The 27,631-nt window shown below is 36.2% G+C and overlaps 1 protein-coding gene across 2 annotated transcripts in view; it reads left to right on the top strand.

The window, feature by feature from the left end:
* LOC109112134 (WW domain-containing transcription regulator protein 1-like) overlaps nucleotides 1-27,631 on the top strand; it is a 49,013-nt gene that overhangs the window by 5,992 nt on the left and 15,390 nt on the right. For both annotated transcript variants that reach the window (XM_042712229.1, XM_042712228.1), the window contains exon 2: nucleotides 27,491-27,630. In XM_042712229.1, the coding sequence (XP_042568163.1) occupies nucleotides 27,491-27,630 (140 nt within the window). The remainder of the gene's footprint in view (nucleotides 1-27,490; nucleotide 27,631) is intronic.

The following is a 27,631-nucleotide window of genomic DNA, read 5'->3' on the forward strand; positions in this document are numbered from 1 at the left end:
ACACCAGTGTCTTTGTAGAGATGAGCAGAAATAAATAGAGGTAAAAGAGACCAAACTTGACTGATGTAAACAGATGGGCCTCTTACTGCAATAAAATGTAGATTCACTTGGAGAAATCTACACTAAAGAGTAATTCTTAGCATCTGGACATCAGAATAAAGAATATGACTAGCTCTTATATCTTTACTGGCTGGATACTAGCAAAATAAACTTTGTTAGCAGTGCTCTGTTATTATTGCTCATACTTAAAGGGATAACCCATCCCAAAATGAAAGGATGCGCTGTTTTCTTTCAAATCAAAGCTGAATACACGTAGAAACAGCACATCCTTGCGGCGCGGATGATACAGAAGAGCATATGCAGCACGGTGATATGGAGAGACACAGAAGAGACCGTTGACAAAGGAATTATTGAATAAAGTAATTATTTTTGTTTTCTTCGCTTACAAAAAGTGTTCCCGTCACTTCATATAACCCAGATTGCACGTCTGATGGCAGATGGAGTATTCTGACGATGACTTTCATACTTTCCTGGACCTTGACACTGTTATTTATTTGGCAGTCTATGGGACAGTCACAGGCCTTCCGGTTTTTTATCCAAAATATCTTAAATTGTGTTCCGAAGACGAACGGAGCTTTTACGGGTTTGGAACGACATGGGAATAAGTGATTAATGACAAAATTGTCATTTTGGGATTGAGTATCCCTTTAAGGCTAGGTATTTTGATATAAGCTGAATTTGGGGGTTAAATCAGGTAGAGAAAGCTATTTAAGGTAACAAATGCAGGTTGCCACTTTTTACAGTGTAGTTACACATGCTACGCTCTGTGTTAAAATGTGTTTTATTTACTCAGTAAGTCAAACACATGGTAGTCCATTGAAGCAGTCAGTGGTATTGTGGTGTTTTCAGACGAAGGCCAGTGTTATGAAGTGCTCAGTAAGCTCATTGACATCTACAGCAACACTAGAGCTGCGTTTCACACACCGCAGCAGCTGATGGGGGGCTTCTGGGATCACACACATATCCAATACAGGAAAAAAAAACATCTGTCATTCATGCTCCTTACAACTACACTGTGTTCTTCAGCCTTTGTTTGAAGCCTCATCTTTACTGAAGGTTTCAAAAGATTGTACACATCATCTCCTGTGCATTTCTGCATACTCTGAACTGAGGCCTTAAAAACTGTCCGATAAACATCATAATTTGAATGCTAGACTATCGTGAATATTCACATGCCATAAATGTGACAGATTTTTTTTTTTTTACGGACAAGCAGATCTCAAGATTTCATCACACTAATGAGAATGTTTGTTAAAAAAAAAATCATCCTATTGTTTTTGCTTGCAATTTTTCTCTTCAGACCAATAAACAGACAAATGGAATGAAAATGAAAATACTCTCTGAAAGTAGGTGGCGCTGATAGAACAGCAGAAATACCCTGTTACACAAAGACAAGAGATGAAAACAGGTATCAGATTTTTACTCTACGATTGACTGTCACTTAGCAAAATAGCCTGTTTGTGAGGGCCACCATACTGAACGGCAGCGGCTCTGAGCATGTGACCAAAAGCACAAATCTTGTCCAGTTTTCTTCCCAGTCCAATGGAAAATAGATTAGAACACCTTTCTGTAAATAATGTTGCGTTGACGGCATGCAAATGTTCGTGTAGGTGTAAACAGACACATTAACAGGCATTCATTCAAAGTAAAAATGTTTGTCGCACCGAATGTTTATCTGAGAAACAGAAAATTGCATGTTTGCATTCTATAAGCGCCACCTACTGTCAGGGAGTAAATTTGCATTTTATTAAGCCAATTGGCATTTATTTCAAAATTTGGAAATTGCATTTGAAAATCGGATAGAATTTTCATATTGAAAAAGCTTAATTTTACATATCGTTCTACTCAAAAATGTGTAAGAGTGCAATTTATAATGCAACACCAGCACTCAGTTTATTCTACGAATTCTCAGCAGTGTCACAAGGGAAGCTATTGTAGACGTCAATGTAAACTTGTCTTCTACAGGTCAACTACTGTCATTTTGGAGTAACAGTTTGAGGAAAACATAGCTGATGTTAAAGTAAACAGTTAGCATGTTTATACCTAGTTGTGTAAGTAATAACATGTTTATTGGAACAGTCATTTGAAGGCAACTGCTCTGTGCTTGAGTAACGTGCAAGAACAGTTAGAAAGTATCTACAATAAGTGTTTGTGTTTCTAGCCTTTAAGGTGCAAACACATTTACCAATGGTCACCAAATTTTTGATGAAGAAATCCAAAAACCCTGTCATTCCACACAATTAGGAATTTTGTGTGAGGGGGAAAGATTTCCCATGCAGATTCACCACACTGACCAACAATTTGCTTGGTTTGGAAGCAAAATATGTTTGAGTTGTGCTTTCTGCTTCACTAAACTATTGATAGTAAATAGTGAACCCAAAAATTTAACTTATTTTAACTTGAGCGTCACATTTTTAGAACACCGCGTGATGTGAGATGTCAAACACGTCCGTCAAGAGGGTTTCTGCAGAAAAACCATGGAAAAGTAGTATAATGGTATGGAAAAAACACATTCTGTGTGAATGGTCCCTTAGGGTGCAGTTGTGGACCGAGCCCTAACTTACTCCATGATTCCATCACTTTAAACATCTGAAAACAAAGAACCCCTTCAATTCTCTCCATGGACGGTCTTATCAAGCAGATAAGAGTGTATTTCTGCACTCTGGGATTTGATTTCATTAATGTACACCTGGCAGTAGAGAAAAGAAACTTAACTAGGCTCTTCTGCACCCATCAGTCGATCAGTCGTCCAGATGCGTTTTAGTTTGCACATGATGCCAGATAGAGGATGAAAGTGTTTTGACAGAGACTGCTTTGTGTACTGCACTGCTCCTCTGAGCTCCATGCCAAAGTGTTTTAAGACGTTTAAATAAAGAAGCAGGTTTGTAGCTCTTCAGTGGCTCTTGCACACAGTGTTGCTGACCGTCAACAGACATCCCCTTCTGGGAAGACATCTGTAACCCTTTAGCAGGGGAGGATGGGAGGTTTCGATGCACACGGCCCTCATATCTCTGTCAGTTTACTGATAGTGAACTACAAGTACTGCCCAAAAAACTGTTTGCCGATGCTTCATTGTCAGAGAAACGCTCTCAGAACAGCACCTTATCATTGCGGCAGAGAGTTTGCATGGAAAAACTGCAGATTTCTTCTACTTTAAAACCTGTTTAAGTTTACTTTCTTCAAATAGAGTGGAATAATTACATGTTTTTTTTTTTAAATGTTGTTGTTTTGTTGTGGTTTTGATGTTTTTTTTTTTTATTTTCTCGGCTTGTCTCTGAGAAGTATTTTCCATGTGTTTTGCTGCTCTCCGCACCCCCTCTCCAATAAGCAGTTGAAAGCGATGGCTCTGTCTACAGGATATGGAGCTGCTCATTTCCTTTTGTTCATGAGAATAATGGCAGGAGGGACGCTCTGGGCAAAGTAAAAACAATAAACACACATTACACACTTCAAAGAGCGGTTCAAAAGAAAAACGATGAAAATAAGAATTACGTACCTCCAAAAGAGTTAGTTTACAGTTTTGACACCTGCTGTCTGACAGTGTCTTTCCATAGAAAATCCCCTCAGATGTAGGTCTGTGCTTTTCTCTATCCAGTATCTACTCAAAACTTTAACTGTATTTTAAAAACTAAATTAAATGATACTATATATTATTATTGTTACACATTGGTTGCAATAAGAAATGGCACAATGATGGAATATACTCTGGAACAGGCTTTAATGATAAATACTCATAGATCAGACAAACACAACCAAACTTCTTTTATTAAGTGTAAAAGAAGACGGACCGAAACTAATGGAGAGCTCAGGGTTTAAATGCATGGATAAAAAACAATGGGACTAATGAGATAATTAGTTAACACCAGGTGAATAGAATGACTAATGAAAATAATCAGAAGGAACCAACAAGGAACTAGGTCAACTGATAAGGATGACAAAGCATACATGTCACAGTTATTATATTATATATATTGAATTGCACACAAAAACAACAATTCTATCATTATTTACTCACCCTCATGATATTCCAAACCCATAATTTTTGGGGGAACATGAAAGCAGATGTTTAACAGAATGTTCATGCTGCTCTTTTCCAGACCTTTTCGAAAAAGAACATTTAAAAAAAAAAATGTTACAAACATTAAATACTTAAAATTAATATTGACTTAATTATTAATTGCAATTAAATGAATGTATCATTGTTCACTTTTGCAAGAAGTTGCAATTTAGTAAATTTTAAATATATTCAATTTTAATGTAATATTACATACACTACAGTTAAAATGAAAAAAAGGATTTTACATGCGCTTTAGTATGTTAGTCACATCATCCAAATAAGTCAAAGTGCACAACAAAAGATTATTAAAACCTAATGACTTTAAATGTACTTTAAATTAAAACCTGTAATTTAACAATATTACAATGTAATATTAAAAATAATTATAAAAATAATCAAATAAATCAATCAATCAGAAAAGTAGCCCATATGTGTTAAACATGGCATATCATGTTTGATGTTAATGATGCCAATCAAACACCACTGATTCTCACAAAAAAAACAAAAAAAAACACACTAGTTTTGAATATGCAGAAATGTGAATGTGATTTTACACCTCAATTATCGTACAAAGCTTTGTGACTTTAGGGTTGTTGCTAAGGTTGGTGGTCAAAAGAGTGCATGATATTCTGTTCTCTGGATATCAATCAGTTTAAAGAAGTTTTACTTATTAAACTTATGCTCACTGTCATTACAACCAGGGCTGCTCGTGTTTTGGTGTTCAGCAGACTTTTTATATCCACAAAAACAAGCCCCCTTCTAGACTTGTTGACAGACTGTGTGACAGACTCCTCCCTCTCACTGGGTTTTTGTGTCTCTCAGTTATGTGGATGTATTGTTTTCGGCGCTCCTCTAGCAGGGGCGTCTCAGTCAGCAGCGAGGGGGGAATGTGTGTGGTCGCATTTGATTTGGACCAGATCAGGGGCAGCAGCAGCAGCATGGGCCTGCCCCTGACTCTCAGCAGTGTCACCCCGTCCCGTGTGATGCATTGCTGGATTCAGAGGGGGCTTCACTGAAGGACAACTTAAGCGTGATGCTTATTGTCTGTCTCTGCTGAAGGGTCCGGCATGCGTCTGATCTTTGAAACGCAGTAGACACCCATGCATTCCACTCACCACATCACCGGCACGATGGTGGGTGACAAGAGGAGAAGAGAAAAGAGTCAAATTTGCTCCAAGTGGCTCCTCCAAAGAATACACATTCCAGGAGAGCAATGCCTTTATGCCGCTGCCGAGGAATCTGTATCGTCTAAAGAGCAGAGAGAGAGTTCCCAGGGGTCATTTTCTTTGAGTTTAATTGAATTTGACAGACCATTTAACAAACAGCCCTCAAAGTTTCTACTCTGGTCTTGATTCAGGTGCCGTCAGGTTAAAATTAAAGCTGTTTGGCACACCTGCCAATGGAGAGTGAATTGAGAGAATTTACTTACTTTAAATACGATGGCATACCAGCTATGAAAGAGTTAAAACTACATATATATATATATATATATATATATATATATATATATATGCACATTTGTTGCAAGGTGCCTTGAGTTGTATTGAATGTGCAATGTGTAGTGTAATTTAAATCTTAAAAGTATATTTTTAGAAAAATTTGCAAATAAAATAACATTTATAAAATAAAAGGCCACTTAATTGACTTATAGAGAAACACTTTCATGACTGTTAACACATTTAAGTACACTTTTGGTGTGAAAGGGCCCTTACAGTTGCCAAAACGTGTGTAATTACACATATGTTTAAATACATGACATACAATACGAAATTGGAATGACATTAAATGGCATAAACCCTAAAACAACTGAAAAATTGTGATAAAACAATGATTTTTGTTTTTATTTGCAAAATTGTGAAATGATATTCGGTGCTAGTCAACACGTCACAGATGCTGTATGTTGAGTGTATCTTGTATTGGTTTAATTTTAGCTCTGGGTGTCATGTGCTGCTGTGCCACACTTCACATGAGCACCAGCAGCGCTCAGCAGTCTGTATAGATGTTCTGTAGATGTAATCTGTCTCTTACTCACTGTGAGCGTGGTTAGACAGGTGTTGAGAGTAGAACAGGTAACGCTGCATAACTGTGCACTGGAGGTTTCAGAGAGCCGTGGGCCGGCCGATGCATGAACAGATTAGCCCTACAGGCACAGAGACACCTGAGCCAAACCCAGCCTCCCCATTATCCTACGCCTCAGTGGCGGTTTGTCACTAGTATCGATGTCTGCAGTGGCTCTGACAGCCTCATCACTCATTACTGCTCATTTGATTGTAATTAACTCCTTAACTACAGATCAGCATTTTCTGCAGGATTTTGATTTTGGCCCCTATTTCATTTTCCAATTATTTCATTTTATGTGTTTTATGTTTTATGTTGTTTATACAAACAGATAGATAGATTTTACTGACAAAATTGCATTTTTATCATTGCCTCCTAAAGTTAGCAACCCAAGTCAGTTTAGAAGGATTCGTGAATCTGTTTGACAAATTCATATAAAGACCTGCACACATCAAGCAACTCTTTTGCAGACTGGAAAGCTTGTAGCACTGCTGTTTTGGTTTTGCATGCAGTCAGCTAATAATGCTTTAAAACTGTATTGACTATTTATTTTAAATATATTAGTTTACCCGACACAATCTCTCAACACATTTGGAGGTTTTTATACAGTTTTAGGTAAATACTACCATTCAAGTTCATGAGCTAAGATTTTGTAAGATTTAGAGTTTTCTTTTAAGAAATTAATAATTTTATTCATCAAGGATGCATTGAGATAATATTGCAAAACATTTCTATTTCACACTACACACTATAAATGCCGAACTTTTTATTCATCAAAGAATCTTAAATATATATATATATATATATATATATATATATATATATATATATATATATATATATATATATATATATATATATATATATATATATATTGAACTTTCTATTCATCAAAGAATCTTACAAAAAACATGTCTTGGTTTTTAATAACCAGAAATGTTTTTTGATGGATCATGTGACACTGAAGACTGGAGTAATGATGCTGAAAATTCAGCTTTGATCACAGGAAGAAATGACACTTTACTATATATTCACATAGCTATTTTAAATCACAATAATATTTGACAAAATTACAGTTTTTCTGTATTTTTAATAAATAAATGCAGCATTGCTGAGCAAAAGAGACTTAAAAAAAGAAAACATTAAAATACCTTACTGACCAAAAGCATATTTTGTAAGATTAGTTTTTTTTTTTTTTTTTTTTGATTAGGTTGCTAAAATGAGCTGATAAAAGTGTTTTACATTAAATAAGATTATGTTTTTGAGAATGAGGATAACAAGAGAATCTTTGTCAAATGCATAATGTAATTTTTTTATCAAAATGATTTGTTAATAATCATGTATATGAAGTTTTTTTTTTTTTTTAAAGAAGAACAGCAAATAAGAGAAATGAAAAAAGATCATTGTGGAGCCGAGTGCATTAATGAAGCGAGCCAGAGCAGCGAAGGGAAAGGAAAGTGGTGGTGTGTGTGAGAGAGCCAGAGTTCATTCCCATGTCTCCTGCAGGATTATTCACAATGAGCGCTTTGTCCCGCAGACATGAGGCTAATATGTGTCCAGTCTTTATATTTGTACTTACTCTGAGACAAGAGAAAGACGCTTGTGTGCCGTCACGAGCTGACAGGGGTTTGTGTCAAACGCTCGTTTGTTTTTTTCTCGTCTCGTGGCGGCCCTGCTTTACTGTCGGCTGGCATATGGACACACTTATCAGATGCTGTTGAGTCCCGTACAGGGTTTCCAGAGAGTTTTTGAGGGGGGGAATGAAATGCGTATTTTTATGCAGCAAAATAATGCTGAAAGCTGTTTGAAAGAGCTGTCAAAGAGCCCAGCGTGGCTGATGACTTCACCTTCAGTGCTCTAGTTCTCCCAGCCTCTTCCAGCTCTGGGTCATAAACACACGTCAGACACTGTGCTCTTTATCTTGGAGGGAAAGGACGCATGGGGCAGCGGCGCTGGGGCAGACTGTTTTCCAGCTGAACTCAAAGTCCTGGCAGCCACATGGAAAGGGCTGTTATCGTGCTGCTGATGTATTGAGCACGCTAACTGAGGAACTGACTCGATTTAACCTTTCCAGCTGATGGGAATATTTTGATAGGTGGAGCTTTTATAGGTGGAGGTGTAGTTTTAATGTATTTTATCTTAGCTATTTTAGTACTTCTAACTAAACTAGACTAAAATAAGAAATGATGTCGTAGCAGCTACTTTATATTTAAATGTAACAATTGCTTTTTTTTCAAGTAATGAATTTTTTTATGGAATCAGCTTTAGTTTCAGCTAATGATAATAACCCTGAATCTGCTGTATGGATTCAGTACGAACAAAATTTCCCAAATATTTTATATTTCTGTCTTTTCTTCTTTATTTGGTTTAATCTACAATTGAAAGCGAATTGCCAAAAATAAAACCATCATTCTTGTTTCTCACTTTACAAGCTCAATTCCAAATCCTAGTTTATAGATCTATAGTTTTGGTTACATTCAGAACTGTGTGTAGCCTTCATGGACAAGGCAATCCCATAATGCATTGCAAACTAAAATGGTAAAGATGGTTTAATTGGGGTTAGAATGATTTGGCCACTTATGGCCACTCTCAATAAATGTAGGACTTTAGTCAGTTTAGTCAGTTGAATGTACCGTTGACTCACATGCTCTTGTGTTAGCGGCGTTACACCTTTAACCAGTTACACCACTTACTAATTTCACAATAAAGGTTATTATTAAGATAGAGGAAGGCGTTATAAAAACAAAAATGTTCACATTGATTTTCAGTATATTTCAATAATTGTCTGCCTGTCTTTGGGCTTTTCTATACAAGTATTTTTATTTTGTGGTACCACTGAAAATGAAACAAATGTTTTGTTATTTAAAAAAATATATTTTATATTTTATTCATTATTTCTAAATATTTCTAATAATTTCTTATTAAGAAATAATTGTATTTTTTTTAATTAATCAATTATTTATTTTATAAATACTTTCTTTAACCTAAAAAAATGGTCCAAATTACTGTTCAAAAAAGTGTTTTAAAACATACTGTTTTTTTTTTTTTTAATTGGAATTGTGTATATTTTCATTCATCTGAAAGTGAATTTCATCATCTGCCACTGGAGCTGTACAGTGATCTAGAGCACAGTTATACAGTGACAAAACTGAACAAGTAATATTTCACCATATCATCATTAGCAATGTGTAACTAAATGTTTTGGTACTCGAGTCCAGTGATGAGACTCAAACACATCAGAAAATGACTGAAGTGAACTATTAACAGAGTGAGCGCTGCAGGTCTGGGGGTTGATATGTTAATGTGTGATGAGGGGACGGGTCACAGGTGACGGCTGGCGGGTTGTTGTCAGGGTGACGCTGGGCCAGAATTTAACACAGCATTCCAGCAACCCACACACACTCGAGGGAACTCATCAATGCAAGGATCTGTAAAGGGGTTTGTGAAAGCTGCTGGAGTTTCTACAGACATTCACAGTGCTTAAAGGTGAATCTCTGATTTTTTCTGGGTCATATGTCAAAAAAACAAATAAAAAATAACAAAAGCTTATTTGAGGAACATTAAGATCAGAGTGCCAATGTGAATGACAATTTAGTGAGACTATATATAAGCCGGGGTCAGTATTTTAATTTCCTTTTTTAAAAGAAAATTCCAATTTTCACATTTCACAATTTCATTTCAAACTTTCTAAATTTTAAAAGAAATATATATATTCAGCAAGGACACATTACAGTGATTAGAAGTGACAGTAAAGACATTTATAATGTTGATTTTTATTTCAAATAAATCCTGTTCTTTTAAACTTTCTGTTCATCAAAGAATCCAAAGAATCAATCAATCAATCAATCATGGTTCCACAATAACACAATAACAGAATGATTTCTGAAGATCATGTGACACTGAAGACTGGAGTAATGATGCTGAAAATTCAGATTTGATCACAGCAATCACTTACATTTGACTGTATTTTAGAAAACAGTTATTTTGAATTGAAGACAGACCCTCACATTCTCACAGACGCTCAGAGCCGAGCTGCATGATATTCATGAGTTCTGTGGGTTCATGAGAGGTTCAGTAGCTCTCTGCTTTAAGAGATCGGATCAGTAAATTCTTTTCCGCAGCACAATTTGCTTCTTGTTGGTCTGCAGTCGGGCAGAGACGTTCTGGAGTTATTTAACATACTGGGCCGCCGACCAGACCTGCCGCATTATAAAGTCCTAATGAGATCCTCCTAAATCATGCAGTGTCTCGACACCAGCACCAACACAAGAGTTTGGATCTGGAGATCTAGACAAACTTTTCTGTCAAACAATCAAAATACTGAATGTAGCAGTTATTTAACTCTACTAGTGTAGCAGAGCAGTGATACAAACCTCTTAATTGTGCTAGGGACCAAGCACCTCCCAAACTTCCCATAAGGCTTTGCTTTGTTTCTGACGGGAAAGGCAGCAGTCATGAGTCACTGGCTTACTGTCATAATCTCTGTATTCAGACCCTCAGTTTGAGCCGTAGTATGACAGTATGACCGCATGTCTGTCCACTCAATACAAGAGATCTGAGGCTTTCCACAGATATCTGTGCTGAGATTATTATCTATTTCTTCTGTGAACAGTAGGACTGGGCTGAATAGTAAATATTTTTGAGCCGTTATTCATGTGATAATTTTTTTGGGGTTATTTTTAATAGTACATAATAAAGTAATGCACATTGTTCAAATGTTTGGGCACATTGTCCATTTTAAAGTCTCTTATACTCACAAAAACTGCATTAATTTGATCAAAAGACAAAAACAGTAATATAGTGAAATAATATTTTTTACAATTAAAAAATGGGTTTTATATGTGAATACATGTTAAAATTAAAATTATTCCTGTGATCAAAGCTGTATTTTCAGCATCATTACTCCAGTCTTCAGTGTCACATGATATTCAGAAATCATTCTTATATACTGATTTACTGCTCAAGAAACATTTTTGTGGAAGCCATGAAATCCTTTTCTTTCATGACGCTGATTAGGGATGGCTCAATACCATAATTTTGGCTTCGGTACGATACCAGAAAGTACTAAAAAGCCAGAAAATACTAAATCAATACCATAGATGGCAAATAACCAGCCTCAAAAAATAAGTGAACTGAAGAAAAAAAAAGAAGAAGAAGAAGAAGAAAAAAAAATCCAATTATTAAATAATTTTAATCTTGGTTAATGTTAGGTATGTGTTTAATGCATAAAGTAATGTCAACATACTAAACATGTATTAGTAGCCTACATTTATAATTTATAAGCAGTCATTGACCTACATTAGTAAGTGCTGTAATACTGTTAATGCTGTTAATTACTCACATTATTATTTGTCTTTCATTAGTATTTCAGACTCAGATAGGCAAAGAAAAAGCTTTATATATATATATATATATATATTGATCTATTTCTGTTATTTCTGTTTATTTCTCTTGTCTCTCTTGGCTGCTTCATGTTAGCGGTCAACAATGTGGCAGAAACTTTCCCTTCATATTATTGATACTAAAATTAATACAGCAAAACTGTTCATTTGAATCAACTCGTTTCATTCTAATCAAATTAATATTTGATTGTTTGAAATGTGCAAATATTATGTGACCAAAATGTCACTGGTTCTAGCATCACATGTTTGAGCTTTCGTGTTTACACATCTTCTGTACAGTAGGTGGACAACCAGAATGGGTGATACCGCCCCGTGTATCGCCGCCGCAGGGCCGTTAACTGCAAGTCAGTCACGTGTTAAAGTTATTCACAAAACTACCACCAGGTGGCGCAAAGGCACGGGTTGCAAACTTACTGTAACTGTAAAATTTTGGTTTGTAAACGGAGATAAAACGACAAAGTAAAACAACAATTACATTATAATATAACATTTTAACATACTTAAAAACCATTAGAACATTTACAGTGAGTTAATTTCAAAATGTGGGATAGTCTTAGGCTACAGTCTACGCATCAAAAATTAAAACATACTTAAAAACCATTAGAACATTTACAGTGAGTTAATTTCAAAATGTGGGATATATATATATATATATATATATATATATTATATGATATTGTACCGTTTGAAATATAAAAGATACCGGTATTTTTCCAGTACCGGTATACCGCGCATCCCTAACGCTGATGAATAAAAATGTCAAAACCACTGATCTATATATGACTGGATCGCTCATCGCGTTCTAAACTGCTAACAGGCAGTGAAGTCACCGGAAGTGTTCGATCCGCCATCTTACTAATCCCTACCAGCAGAGAGCACCATTGAGTCACATTCAAACCGCTGTCCTAAAATCACCCGATTTGAAGCAGATCAGTCAAACAGGACTAGTTTTTATGTTATGTGTATGTAAATTAATGTTTACTTCAGATGTTATCTGCAGTGTTTACGGTCTTTTGGGGCAGTATAAGCGATATATTTAAACCGCTTAGGTGGGTGTGTCTGCTGCGCACTGACGACACAGGTAACGATCCATGAACATAATTATTCAGGAATTATTAAACATGAACGTATTAGTATCAGAAATGGATTTGATATTATATTACAAAGAAATAAAAACAATTATGTTGTTAATGTTGCTCTATAATGAAATGAAAATCTTAACTTACTATATTGGAAATAAAGCTTTATGTCTTTAAATCCGTACTGTATATAGTCAGTTTATTTCTCTGAATAAATTCAGATTTCAGAATGAGCACTTTGTCGTTTGGTTTATATGTTGAGGTCGTGTCCGTCTGATGTTTATCATGTTCATGATGTTCGCTACTGTAATGAACGTAGCTTTTTAATAAGATGGGGATATTCCCGACATTTAAAAAATAACCGTTTACATGCCTAGGGTGTTTGCATTGTAATAATGTACTGGGATACTTCAGATTTAAAAACGCTGACTTGTTAGGTGATGTTTTCTCATTAAAATCATACAATTTCCTATTAATTCAATAGAACGTTTACACACACTAGGGATTACCAATATGGCGGCGCGGCGGCTTCACTTTAATGACGTCATGAGCAATCCAGTTCTATATTATAGATCAGTGGTCAAAACCCATTTTTTAAAAACGAAAAGGATTCACATTAATTAAGTTTTGATAAATCAAGTTATATACTTTCGTTACATTTTGTTGATTTAGAAATGTCTTTACTCTGTTTTTTAAATCAATTTAATGCATCCTTGTTGAATAATATATATATATATATATACACATATACAGGTCCTTCTCAAAAAAATAGCATATTGTGAAAAAGTTCATTATTTTGCATAATGTAATGATAAAAATTAAACTTTCATATATTTTAGATTCATTGCACACCAACTGAAATATTTCAGGTCTTTTATTGTTTTAATACTGATGATTTTGGCATACAGCTCATGAAAACCCAAAATTTCTATCTCAAAAAATTAGCATATTTCATCCGACCAATAAAGAAAAGTGTTTTTAATACAAAAAAAGTCAACCTTCAAATAATTATGTTCAGTTATGCACTCAATAATTGGTCGGGAATCCTTTTGCAGAAATGACTGCTTCAATGCGGGTGGGGCATGGAGGGCAATCACCGGTGGCACTGCTGAGGTGTTATGGAGGCCCAGGATGCTTCGATAGCGGCCTTAAGCTCATCCAGAGTGTTGGGTCTTGCGTCTCTCAACTTTCTCTTCACAATATCCCACAGATTCTCTATGGGGTTCAGGTCAGGAGAGTTGGCAGGCCAATTGAGCACAGTAATACCATGGTCAGTAAACCATTTACCAGTGGTTTGGCACTGTGAGCAGGTGCCAGGTCGTGCTGAAAAACGAAATCTTCATCTCCATAAAGCTTTTCAGCAGATGGAAGCATGAAGTGCTCCAAAATCTCCTGATAGCTAGCTGCATTGACCCTGCCCTTGATAAAACACAGTGGACCAACACCAGCAGCTGACATGGCACCCCAGACGATCACTGACTGTGGGTACTTGACACTGGACTTCAGGCATTTTGGCATTTCCTTCTCCCCAGTCCTTCCTCCAGACTCTGGCAATTTTCCGAATGACATGCAAAATTTGCTTTCATCCGAAAAAAGTCCCTTGGACCACTGAGCAACAGTCCAGTGCTGCTTCTCTGTAGCCCAGGTCAGGCGCTTCTCTGCCGCTGTTTCTGGTTCAAAAGCACACGCCTGTGCACGGTGGCTCTGGATGTTTCTACTCCAGACTCAGCTCCACTGCTTCCGCAGGTCCCCCAAGGTCTGGAATCGGTCCTTCTCCACAATCTTCCTCAGGGGCCCGGTCACCTCTTCTCGTTGTGCAGCGTTTTTTTGCCACACTTTTTCCTTCCCACAGACTTCCCACTGAGGTGCCTTGATACAGCACTCTGGGGAACAGCCTATTCGTTCAGAAATGTCTTTCTGTGTCTTACCCTCTCGCTTGAGGGTGTCAATGATGGCCTTCTGGACAGCAGTCAGGTCGGCAGTCTTACCCATGATTGCGGTTTTGAGTAATGAACCAGGCTGGGAGTTTTTTAAAAGCCTCAGGAATCTTTTGCAGGTGTTTAGAGTTAATTAGTTGATTCAGATGATTAGGTTAATAGCTCGTTTAGAGAACCTTTTCATGATATGCTAATTTTTTGAGATAGGAATTTTGGGTTTTCATGAGCTGTATGCCAAAAATCATCAGTATTAAAACAATAAAAGACCTGAAATATTTCAGTTGGGTGTGCACTGAATCTAAAATATATGAAAGTTTAATTTTATCATTACATTATGGAAAAATAACTGAACTTTTATCACAATATGCTAATTTTTGAGAAGGACCTGTATATATATATATATATATATATATATATATATATATATATATATATATATCTATATGATAATATATATATATATAAATAAACAAACATACTGGCCCTAGACTTTTGAATGATGCATATACACTATTGTTTTCTATATATGAACTTACTCGATCATTTGGCTCTGTGTCTGGAGCAGTGTGGCTAGTAAACACTCGTGCGACTGAACAGAGCCAGTAAATCCCTGCCAGGTCTAAAGTTAGCCCACCCAATAGCAGCTGCACAGCCGTTCACTCCCACACTCACGGGCCAGTTGTCCGAACCAGTAACGCGACAAGCCGCCCAAAGTCCTTCACAACAGCTGAGGAAGATCTGATGTGGGACTGCTTCAGTTTTCCACTTGCTGCTAAGTATTTTTGGAGTCTGTTTCCACACCAACACAGCAGCTATTTAGCGTGAACTGTCCCTTGCCTTTTGATCCAGTGGCTCATGTTAGTGCTTGAGACTTTTGTGATGTTAGAGTCATATTTTTGAGAAACAAAGTGTTTCAAATATTTGACTGTGAGTTTTAGTTTTAGGGTAGTAACTAACTAAATGTAGCAAAGCTTTTAGCATAAAGTTGTCATTTCTTAAGCATTACAGAATGGAGATGAACACATCGTCCCACTCTAAACTCACACCACTGATTGAGGTGTTAGGGATGCTCAAACCACACAGTCACATTGTTTACAACTTTTGGGGAATCAGCTGACACAGTCTGTTATATATGAAGCTGCTAGGAGAAAGTATTTCAGCAGTGAAACAACTGGCTAATACCTTTTTGTGGCAAATAAATACTGCACTGATTGTACAAAATAAATATTTTCTGATAGTATTTGCCATATAAAGATATCGTTCCCTTCAATAGTAATGTGATATTGGCCCCAAAACACCCCACAAAGAGCTTTAGTGTACTTTTTTTTTAGTAATTATCCATTAATTATAATTTTATTAAATGTCTCTAGAAAACTTGCTTCTGCCCGGTCAATTGCTAGGTCAATTGTGCTTTATTATTATTTTATTTTTGTCTAAGTGGAAGCTTTAAGGTAATAAACCATTAAAAATTAAAAGAAATAATATTTCATGTCCATGTAACATGTAGTAAATGTGTAGTAAACATGTAATAGCTTACCACTCATCAGAATGCAAAAAAAAAAAAGATCTAATTATCTGATGCATTTTAAATAAGATATTGTCTCTCTTAAATAGCTTGTAAATAGGCTCATGTTGTGATATTCGAATCCTTTTTTTGAAAAACAAATAAATAGTACATGTAGTGATGCTACTAACAAAGCTAGTCATTTCTTAAGCATCACTTAATGGAACTGCAAAAACAGGCTTCTTGAGCGTCCCGCCATACGCTGTCAGATGAAAATCTTGATTCTGCTTGGTTTTAGTTGTCAGGCCAGTTGTGAATTTTTTGTTTAAGTGGAAACTTTAAGATTATATACAGATTAAAAAAAATGAAAATAAATAATATTTAATGTCCATGTAGCATGTAATAAACGTGTAATAGCTTACTACTGCTCAGATTGCAAAAAAGATCATATCATCTCATAGTTATGCATTTTAAAAGATATTGCCCCGCTTAAATAACTTTTCTGTCATTTACAGTATATATTAATCATTAACTTTCACTTAGTAGCATGTAGTGTAGCAACTACTTTTACAAGCGTAAAGCTAAAATTGAAGCTGTTTCTTAATTGATGAATTTTGCAACACTGAGACTGTTATTGAACTGAATTAAAATAACATGAACTGCATTGAACTAAATTATGACACTGTCTTCTGTAGAAGTGCTTTACAACTGAAATTGAATGTTTCATATTCATTTTGAATGTCAATTTATTAATTGATGAATTTTACAACATTAACACTGTTTCCTGTTTATTAATGTGAAGCTTCTTTGAAACAATCTGTATTCAGACTATCTATTAATCGCTATGTCAATAAATGTGCCAAGTAGCTTTACTGTAGTTGAACTACTTGTCGCTTCACAAACCATGTGAGAGTAGCAGGTTGTCCTCACTGCTGACCAGGCCTGCAAACACAAGCCACGACTTGCCCCCGTTTCCACAGAAGATGTCAGAGCTCAGCGGCAGTGATCTGGATGACTATAATTAGTAGCGCATTCCATTTCCTGCATGCCCCGCCCTCACATTTTCACATTCAGTTGAATACTTCTGATTCCACAATATCCAGCTGGTGTCCTTCAACAGTCCCCGACATCTAAATCTGACCTCTGGCGATCCGTCTTTCGGACAGGCCCTCCGTCACCGATTTCTTTTCTCTTCTGAGGAGGAGTCGCCTTTGTGCTGGATGTGCAGGAATTCCCCGGTAACCCGAGCTCAGAGTAATTGGGAAAGTGGATCCTTTTCTTTTGTTCCTGTTTTCAATTAGCAGAGCTGGGTGGAGAGAGTCATGCTGGGCTGCTGTCACCCTGCGGACGGGGCGGTTTTGAATGGGAGGATGTCACTGACTCAGCCCAAACATGACCACAGTTACTGTCCACCCTGTTTTATCATGAGCATTTGAGTGAAATGACCTTTGAGATACTTTTCAGAATTTTGTGTAAAAGAAAATCTCCATCCACTAAGCTTTTTGAATCTGGGTTGCATAAAAAATTAAACAATGCATCAAACATTTATTTATTTATTTGTTTACAAATTTCATTATAACTGTAAAGAAAGGTTTTATTCAACTCAAAGTCAAAAGGAAAAATAAATAAATAAATAAATAAATAAACCCACTCAGTAACTTATTGCAATCTGGGATTAAATAAAATAAAATAAATCATTAATGTAATGTGGAAAAACATTAATGGAGGCTGAAGTAAACTGTCTGCACTTTTGGAAACTTAATGGCTAAATAAAAAAGTACATTAAAATCATCATGATATTCATGATATAATTTTTTAGCAGCAGTAAAATCAATTAATTAATGTATTATATTAAGATATATTAATTACTGATAACATTATTAATATATATTTCAATAATATATAAGTGCAATGTCAAATATTTCATTATTAAATCAATAGTATATAGGTTGGGCTCAGTAAGATTGTTTTAAAATTAATTTATACATTTATTCAGCAAGGTTGCATTTTAAATTCACCAAAATCAAAAGTATAAAGAAATTTATAATGTTACTGTTATATTTCAAGTAAATGCTGTTCTTTTCTGTACTTTTTATCCTTAAATAAAAATACATCATGGTTTCCACAAAAATATTAAGCAGCACAACCATTTTCAACATTGATAATACAAATCAGCATGTTAGAATGATTTCTCATTCTCATCATGTGACACTGAAGACTGGAGTAATGAGGCTGAAAATTCAGATTCGTATCACAGAAATAAATTATATTATAAAATATATTCAAATAGAAAACTGTTCTTTTAAATTGTAATAATATTTCACAATATTTCTGTTATTACTGCAATTTTTATCAAATAAATGCAGCCTTGGGGGGCATAAGAGACTTTATATATAGCACTCATCTATGAGGTGGGTACAGATCTTATAGATGTCTACCACAGATTGTTTTCTTAAGTGAGTGTGTCTTGCTTGTGTGCCATCGCGCGCATGTGAGTGTGTACCAGCTCTGCCTGGAGTGTGTTGAAATCCCTATGGCTACAGACAGACTCGCATTCCTGGAGTTTTCTTGCTGGATGCTGAACACGCTTGTGGGTGAAAGGTGCCTTCAGATGTGTCTGCTGTACCACTGCCTGCTCTATAATTAGAACATCAGACAAGATGGATCTGGGTAGCATTTGATACTTTTTCAAAAAGGAAATTGAGGCAGGACATATCAAACAGGCCATGCCTGTTTTTTTTTTTTTTTTTTTAATAGGCTTTAGTTACATTGCAGCCATGAATGTGCTCTGCAGGCAACACAGAGGCTCCATGCGGCTACCAGGTGCCCACCGGCTCTGTGCTGGAGCCCACTGGTCTAGACCCTCCATCTAAACCCCGTCACAGACATGCTGTACCTCTTAAACCTCGGCTAATATTTTAAAACCGCCTGCATTTCCTGGTGTAAATAAGCCCAGAAGAAGGAGAAGTAGTCATGATTTTAAATGGCGAATGAGAAATTCACTCACTTCTACATTGTGAGTGTGTTTGTTGACTAGGGCTGAAACAATTAATCATCATTAGCGACAACATCATCAATAAAAAAATGTAGACAAATATTTTTGATGTCAAGTAGTTGTTTGATCTCATATGACCTAATGTAAGAGCCTGCAATAACACGGTTTACCAGTGCGGCGCTGTAGCGCAATACTGTAATTCAGTCCTCTTCAATGCAGTTACGCAGCCGAACCTGAAGCTGCTGAGCGGCGTTTCGATGAATATGTAAATATATGCTGCACGCTTTCATCTCAATAGTCACCTTTATTTATATAGCACTTTTAACAATACAGAATGTGTCAAAGCACTTTACAGTATTAAATAGGAAAATAGCATGTCAATAATACAAAATGACAATAGTAAACACTAAATTTAACCCTCTGAGGTCTAGGGGGTTTTGGGGACCTGGAGAAGTTTTGACATCCCTTGACTTTTGTGCTTTTTTCAGTTGCTTATAAATAGATGCATGGCTGAAGTCTAATAACACTGTATTCAGTACAAACTGGGCTACAATAATAGTTAAATAGCATGTATGTACATGATTGCGTTTTTGAGAAAACAACGTTTATGCATGGTTAGTAAAAAACTAATATTTTGAAGTCACTGAAATAAGGTCATAAAACACATTTGAAAAACATTTGTTCACAAGACTGTCAAACGTGGACCTTGTAGCCTAGAATTTTTGCTTCAAAATGATGTGAAAATCATCTTGTTTACTCACTGTAAGAAAACAATAGATGAATTAAAAATTTCTAAGACACTTTTTGTTTCTAAAGGGCATATGCGAGTAGGCGTCAACTATCATGAATATTTGTGTGATTTACACCTGAGAAGACAAAGACCCACATAATGAGCTGCATAATGAGCCTTTCAGTCAGGTGTGTGACTGAGAGGGAAGAGTTACAAGAAAGAATGTGAGGGCAAAATAAATCTATATATTTTTTGGTTTGTAGTTTATTTAGAATATATTTAATTATCCCACAAAATAACTTGAGATTCACTTGTGAGTGAAGTTAAACAGTTTATTAGGAACAATCAAAGCTTTCAAAGCTGATTTTTAGCATCATTACTCCAGTAACACGATCCTTCAGAAATCCTTCTAATATTCTGATTTGTTACTCAAAAAACATTTATTATTATTACTATTATTATTAATTTTGAAAAGAGATGATTTTTTTATTAATTGAAAGAACAGCATCGTTTGTAACATGACTATTGTATTTATCATCACTTGTGTGCTAAATAAGTTTATATATATATATATCACATACTTGGTATTTCCAAAATGTATATTGTTTATGTGCGTCTAGCCAGAGGAGAACTGGCCCCAGACTGAGCCTGGCTTCTCCAAAGGTTTTTTTTTTCTCCATTCTGTCACCGATGGAGTTTTGGTTCCTTGCGGCTGTTGCCTCTGGCTTGCTTAGTTGGGGACACTTAATATCCCGCTATACCATCGACTTGATTGCACAGATACTATTTAAACTGAACTGAGCTTTTGTTTTTGTTTTTTTGTTGTTGTTGTTTTTTTAATAGGTAGCCAATGCAGTGTTAACAGAACCGGGCTAATATGATCATACTTCCTGGTTCTAGTAAGAACTCTAGCTGCTACATTTTGGACCAGCTGGAGTTTGTTTATTAAGAGTGCAGAACAACCACCCAATAAAAATCTAACCTTGAGGTCATGAACACATGAATTAACATTCCTGCATTTGACATTGAGAGCATAGGTCGTAGTTTCGATATATTTTTGAGATGGAAAAATGCAGTTTTACAAATGCTAGAAACATGGCTTTCTAAGGAAAGATTGCTATCAAATAGCACACCAAGGTCCCTAACTGATGACGAAGAATTGACAGAGCAGCCATCACGTCTTAGACAGTGTTCTAGGTTATTACATGCAGAGGTTTTAGGTCTGATAATTAACCTTGAGGTACTCCATACTGCACTTGTGATCAATATGATACCTATTCAATCACTGCTACAAATTGATGATGGTCATATAAGTACGATTTAAACCATGCTAATATACTTCCACTAATGCCAACAAAGTTTTCTAGTCTATTCAAAAGAATGTTGTGGTCAATAGTGTTGAACGCAGCACTAAGATCCAATAGCACTAATAGAGAGATACAACCACGATCAGATGATAAGAGCAGGTCATTTGTAACTCTAAGGAGAGCAGTCTCAGTACTATGATAGGTCTAAATCCTCACAGATACCATTTTTCTCTAAGAAGGAATATAATTGTGAGGATACTACCTTTTCTAGTATATTGGACAGAAAAGGGAGATTCGAGATCTGTCTATAATAAACTAGTTCTTTGGCGTCAAGTTGTGCATTTTTAATGAGAGGCTTAATAACAGCCATATCCTATTATTTTGGGGACATGTCCTAATGACAATGATATGAAAAGTAATCAGATTTAGCAGTTTTTAATGCTTTTCTGTAGGATAGGGTACTTTCCCTCCAAGCAATATGAAATACCTCTAGGTTTGTTTTCCTCCAGCTGCGCTCCATTTTCCGGGCTGCTCTCTTTAGGGTGCGAGTGTGCTCATTATACCACGGTGTCAGACTGTTTTCCTTAATCTTCCTTAAGCGTAAAGGAGCAACCGTATCATAAATGCTAGAAAAGAGAGAGTCCATAGTTTCTGTTACATCATCAAGTTGTTCTGAGCTGTTGAATATGCTAAAGAATTGAGTTAAATCAGGAAGATTACTTACAAAGCAGTCTTTTGTGGTAGAAGTGATGGTTCTACCATACTTGTAACAAGGATTAGATTTTACAGTTTTAGCTGTATGAAGTTTGCACAAAACTAAATAATGATCTGAGATATCATCACTAGGCTGCATAATTTCAACACCATCAACATCATGTGACAGTATTAAATCTAGAGTATGATTTCGACAATGAGTAGGTCCTGAGACATGTTGTCTAACCCCAATAGAGTTCAGAATGTCTATGAATGCTGATCCCAATGCATCTTTTTCATTGTCAACATGGATATTAAAATCACCAACAATTAAAACATTATCTGCAGCCAGCACTAACTCAGATAGCAAATCAACAAATTCTTTAATAAATTCTGTATGGTGCCCTGGTGGCCTGTATACAGTAGCCAGTACAAACATCACAGTAGAGACCTGCGCGGGACAGTTTCAGTCCTGCTCCCGCAAGATTCTGTCCCGCACCCGCCCGCTCCCACAGAAATATATCTTATTTGATCCCGCTCCAGCCCACGACATTCATGTTTTATCCCAATCCCACCTGCAAAAGACCCGCATAAAAGTAATCTATATAGATTTTTTTTAGTACATCCAAGAAATTTACGTGAAATGGTTCTGTAACATCTCCTAAGCTCCTCAATATGGCAGAATGCGAGAAGCACGCTTCCTTTATTATTACTAAAAGCTGACATCTCAGTTAATCGCGATCTCATAAAGCTATATTATAACACAATAAATATATGCACAATGAATCTTTCACAGTGTCTACACTTAGTGTGTTAAAATGAGAGGACTGGTAAGAACACAATTTCAGCACTGCGGTGAGTAGATTCTAAGTTAATCACCTCAGATTGGCCATTGTATTCCAGAAATCAACAGCTGAGTCTGTGTTTGGCTACATTGCGCAACCCTTTAAACATTTGTTATAAATAGAAACTATGCCTAGATTGCGCATGTCAATCATTTTAATGTTAATTTTAGTTGTTCTTTTTGCTTTTGTGCAACAGATAAATAACCATTTTTATGTTTTAGACACTTTATGTTTAGATAATTTCTATTTTGCGGGAGTCCCACGAATCATTTTATTCTCCCACATCCCGCACACACACGAGTCTCTTCCCACCCGCACTCGCCCATCAAGAGTTGCCCCGCGCCGCACCCAGTTGCGTTGGGTCCCGCGGGTCCCACGGTACTCTTGCGGGAGTGCAGGTCTCTAAATCATAGGGATTTATCATTAACACTTGTTTCTCTGGAGAATGTTAAATGAAGCACCATTACTTCAAACGAGTTATACTTGAAGCCTGCCCTCTGAGAAATACTGAAAACATTGTTATAAATTGAAGCAACACCTCCCCCTTTACCTTTTGAACGTGGCTCATGTTTATAACCGTAATCTTGGGGAGTAGACTTGTTTAAAATAATGCAATCATCAGGTTTTAGCCAGGTTTCTGTCAAACAGAGCACATCTAGGTTATGATCAGTGATCATATCATTTACAAAAAGTGCTTTTGTAGAAAGGGACCTGATATTCAATAAGCCAAGCTTTGTCATTTATTTATCCGTATTACATCTGTTTTTTCTTTGTTGAACATCAATCAAATTGTTACTCTTAAATTGGTTTGGACTTTTTTTGTATTTTCTAGCTTGGGGAACAGACACAGTCAAATACTGAGGTGCTATAATCATGAAATAACGAAATAAACACATTACAACAAAAACTGACAGAGGTGAGAAAGCATCTGATTACAGCAATGTGGATGTTACACGAGCTCTGCAGTTCGGTACCCCAATAAAGTCCAGTCACGTCACGTTTATTTATATAGTTCTTAATGCAGTAGAGAGCCTTAAATCAACCAGCTTCACAGTATTCATCATGAAAAAACTGAATCAGTGTCTCTTTCAGTTAGAATTATAACTTGATTTTCTTATAAAGCAGCTCTGCTTAGTTTAGATATGTTTTTATTTTTTTTTTTTTTTTTTGGGATTTGTTTTTTTTTTTTTTTTTTTCATTAAAGTGATAGTTTGGTTTGCAGAGATCAAAGCTTGATCTAGCTCAGGACTGTTTTGATTATCATAACTATACAAGGTATTTTAAGAGAGATTATGTTCTGAATAAAATAGTTTTTCCAAAAATAAAGCGTCTTTTTACTTACCTTTATTTTGTTTCTTATCCATATGACTTACAAAAGGAGATGTTAGGCAGAAAGATGTCATTCATTTACTTTTTCATATAGCTAATTAAATGGTGAAAGAGAGAGTTTCTCTGTTATCTCATTTTGTGTGCCAAATATATTTATTTGTATAAATTAATTGTATATTAATTGTAATTACATAATATGATTTTCAAAAGCTGAAATGAATACCTTTATTTGTTAGAATATGTACAACTCAGTATTTTAACTAATTGCAAAAGCTGAATAATCAATCAAAGTCTACTGATTAATCAAGGGAAATAATCGACAATTAGTTGATTAATCGTTCTAATAATCGTTAGATTAATTGATTCTCAAAATAATTGTTTGTTGCAGCCCTATTGTTGACACGAATTTGCCCCATTACAAGTGCTGGAGTGTGTGTGTTATTTTTCACAGCTAGCACGCTAACAGGAAGAGCGGGAAGCTCAGCTCAGAGGTGTTGTGTCCATCTGGTGACTGTGAATGTGTGCCAGTGTTGTTTCAGCCTGTATGTCACCACTAATCCACCACCAAGCCATTGTTTCTTTGAGATGTGTGTGTGTTTCCTCTGCAAGCAGCATGTGACCCAAACATTGCCACGTGAGACCCGAGCATCAGCCCCCTGTGCCTCCTAATCTTTGCTTTATTTTCACAAACCAGTGCAAAAACTAATTTCTGAAAAACTATATTCCCCATATTTAAGCCGTAGACTGGGTACAGAAAAGTAAAAATTGGGGGTTCGACCGGGTTGTTAATATTGATAAGGTAATGAGTTTTTATTTGAATATATTAGTGTAATTAATTTGATTATATTAATTATCTATTAAATATTGTGGTTTCACAATAAAGAAATAAAGAACCATTAGAGGATAACAAAATTTTTGAGTTCATCTTTAGAAATGTAAGAGTCTGAGTTACTATGTAGGCCTGGGGTTCTCGACTTTAGCCCTTGAATTCCACTTTTCAGCAGAGCTTAGCTTCAATCTTGATCAAACTTACTTAACTGTAACTTTCTACTAATCCTGAAGAATTTGATTAGCTTGTTCAGGTATGTTTGATTACAGTTGAATCTATACTCCACCCACTCTTACACATAACATGCAACCTGATTTGCAAGGTAAAAAAATTTTATCAGTTGTCGTTTATTAAGGTCAGAGGAAGACTGGAAAATGGTCAAAAGAAAAGTACAACAGTTTTTGTCGAATAGAACCTTTAAACATTATAATGGAGAAAATATAATGTTGTAAAAGTGATAAATATGACCCTTTAAGGAGACTAAAATGCTATGCCTGTGCCACTAGTCCTGAAAATTCTACAAAACATGTAAAACGAGAGGAAGCTAAATTGTGCTAATGGCTAATTGTAGGTAAATTGTTGTTTGCTTTAACGTTAGGCTGCTAAACAATGATCCACTGCACATATTGGGAAGATGGGCCTCAAAATTAAGGGGCCCAACATACAAGTGCAGGACAGCAGCCCCACCCAGGACCCCAAGACCCCGAGGGCCCGTTCCTTCTCTCTCCTGTCAGACCTTCGGAAATCTAAACCACTCAGACTCTGTTAATTAACCCCACTGTTGATGTATTTCACACAGCTGGAGTCTCTTAAAAACACTCTTTAGAAAACGATAGTCGGGTTTACATCATAACCAAAAAAAAATTGTAAGATCTATATTGTAAGATCTTATGAAGAAATACAGAATTCTTGGCAATTTAACCAGTAAAAAATTAGGAACTGTTTAATAAGTTTCTCAAAACAAGCAGCGGGAGGTCTGCTGTCAGGACGGCACGTGGAGACATGGCTTCCTGTTCTGCCACTGTGCAGGCCTGAGATCAGCAGGAAGTAGATAATCTTCCCAGCAGAGCGTGAATAGTTTGAGTGAGTCACTCTCTGATTGAGGCTTTTGTGTATTTTGTGACTCATTTGGTCACTAACAGCCATCTGATTTTCTGTTCGGACCAGTTTGTGTACATGTGTCTTCTTTAAACCCAGATTTTGATATTGATTGATTTGTTAGAATTAAGGTATAATTTTGATTGTTGACTGTACAAAATGTATGTACTAAATTTAAAGCAAATAAGCTCATCAAAAATTATTCAAGTCGGTCATACAAATTCGCCGCATCAACCAACAGAAAACTGCTTGGTTTGAAAGTGACTCATCACTCATGTAAGTGGTGCTTCTTGCATCACTATACAATTAACAATAGAACATTGGAACTTTTATGGCAACTAAATTTCACCAAATTTCCAATAAGAGGTTGTCTTCTTTTATTGAGCTAAGGTGTCACATTGTGATGTTTCAGTCTAATATCATATCTTTCATATCATATGAATTTGCAGGTCTTAGTTGACCCATCTTTCAAACAAAGTCGAATGTGAAACTTTGCATGAGATTGATTGTGTAAAGTGGAAGTCCATGGAACATTAGTGTGTCCACTCCTTTAGCTTTGCAGGTGATCAACTGTAAATAAGTAGGTCTACTTATTTACCAAATTTTGGAGCTTAACCAGTGTTGCGTTTATTCATCATTACCGTATCCTGCAGTCCTGCAGATCTACTTTCCTGTAGAGTTCAGTTACAACTCTAGTAAAACATACCTGAACCTGCTCATCAAGGTTGAAGATGTCAGAAAAGACTGAGACTAATCTCAAGCGGAAGTCATATCTCCAGGAGCAGGTTTGAGCACCACTGAACGAGACAGTAAAGCCCACCTCATAATGAAAGCAATGCTAAACTGGTTTACTGACTGAGGGACACTGAGAATGTCATTTAGTAACCGCCATTCTGACGCTTGTGGCCTTGCATGAAAAAATGAAGAGAAGCCAGAATTTCACGTAGCTGTAGTTTTGAAGGGTTCACTCAGGGTGGAGGAGTGACGAGGAAGAGTGTGAACTGGTGAGGACACCACAGCCTGAAAACACCAGTACATCTGTTACATGATTCATGCACCTCAGCAATCGTTCATTCTGGACTTTTAGAGCTCTGTGGTTAGAACTGCAGGTCAAACGGTTGCATTGAGTCCAGCAATGGCTTGAGTTGAACGATTTAAGGCAGAATCTTGCATCGTAATTTTTATTTAATTTAATTTTTTTGTAATTTTTATTTAATTTTATTTTTTTCGCTAAAGAAAAAAAAAGCATTGATATATTTTTTTCTCCTCATTTTTTTGCTATCACCATGTAATTTCCACAGTGCTTCCCCAAATTAGACATGGCCAGGAAATCTAAATGTGTCTTTTGAGAGATAGTTGGGTTTTAAATGGGTGTTGGAGTAGAGTGAAGGGTTGGGATCAGGCTGAAATGTCCAATGTTCAAAATCACCAGTGTGTTCCTAGAATACAAGAAAAACAAGTTCTGATTTGCTTGACCTAAAGAAATACATGTTTTCTTCAAAACAGTGTGAATACTCTTCTCCAGAGGTGTGTTAAATGTGAACATTTTGTTTTCGTTCTTGTGCAGTCACATTGAGAAGATCACCACTTGGCATGACCCCAGGAAGACCATGACACCCTCGGGGACCCAGATAGGTCTGCACAATCAAGCCTCCAACAACGGCAACATACAGCAGCGCTCCATGGCCCTCTCTCAACCCAACCTTGG

This window comes from Cyprinus carpio, chromosome A22 (assembly GCF_018340385.1).
Source record: "Cyprinus carpio isolate SPL01 chromosome A22, ASM1834038v1, whole genome shotgun sequence".
Taxonomy (NCBI): Eukaryota; Metazoa; Chordata; class Actinopteri; order Cypriniformes; family Cyprinidae; genus Cyprinus; species Cyprinus carpio.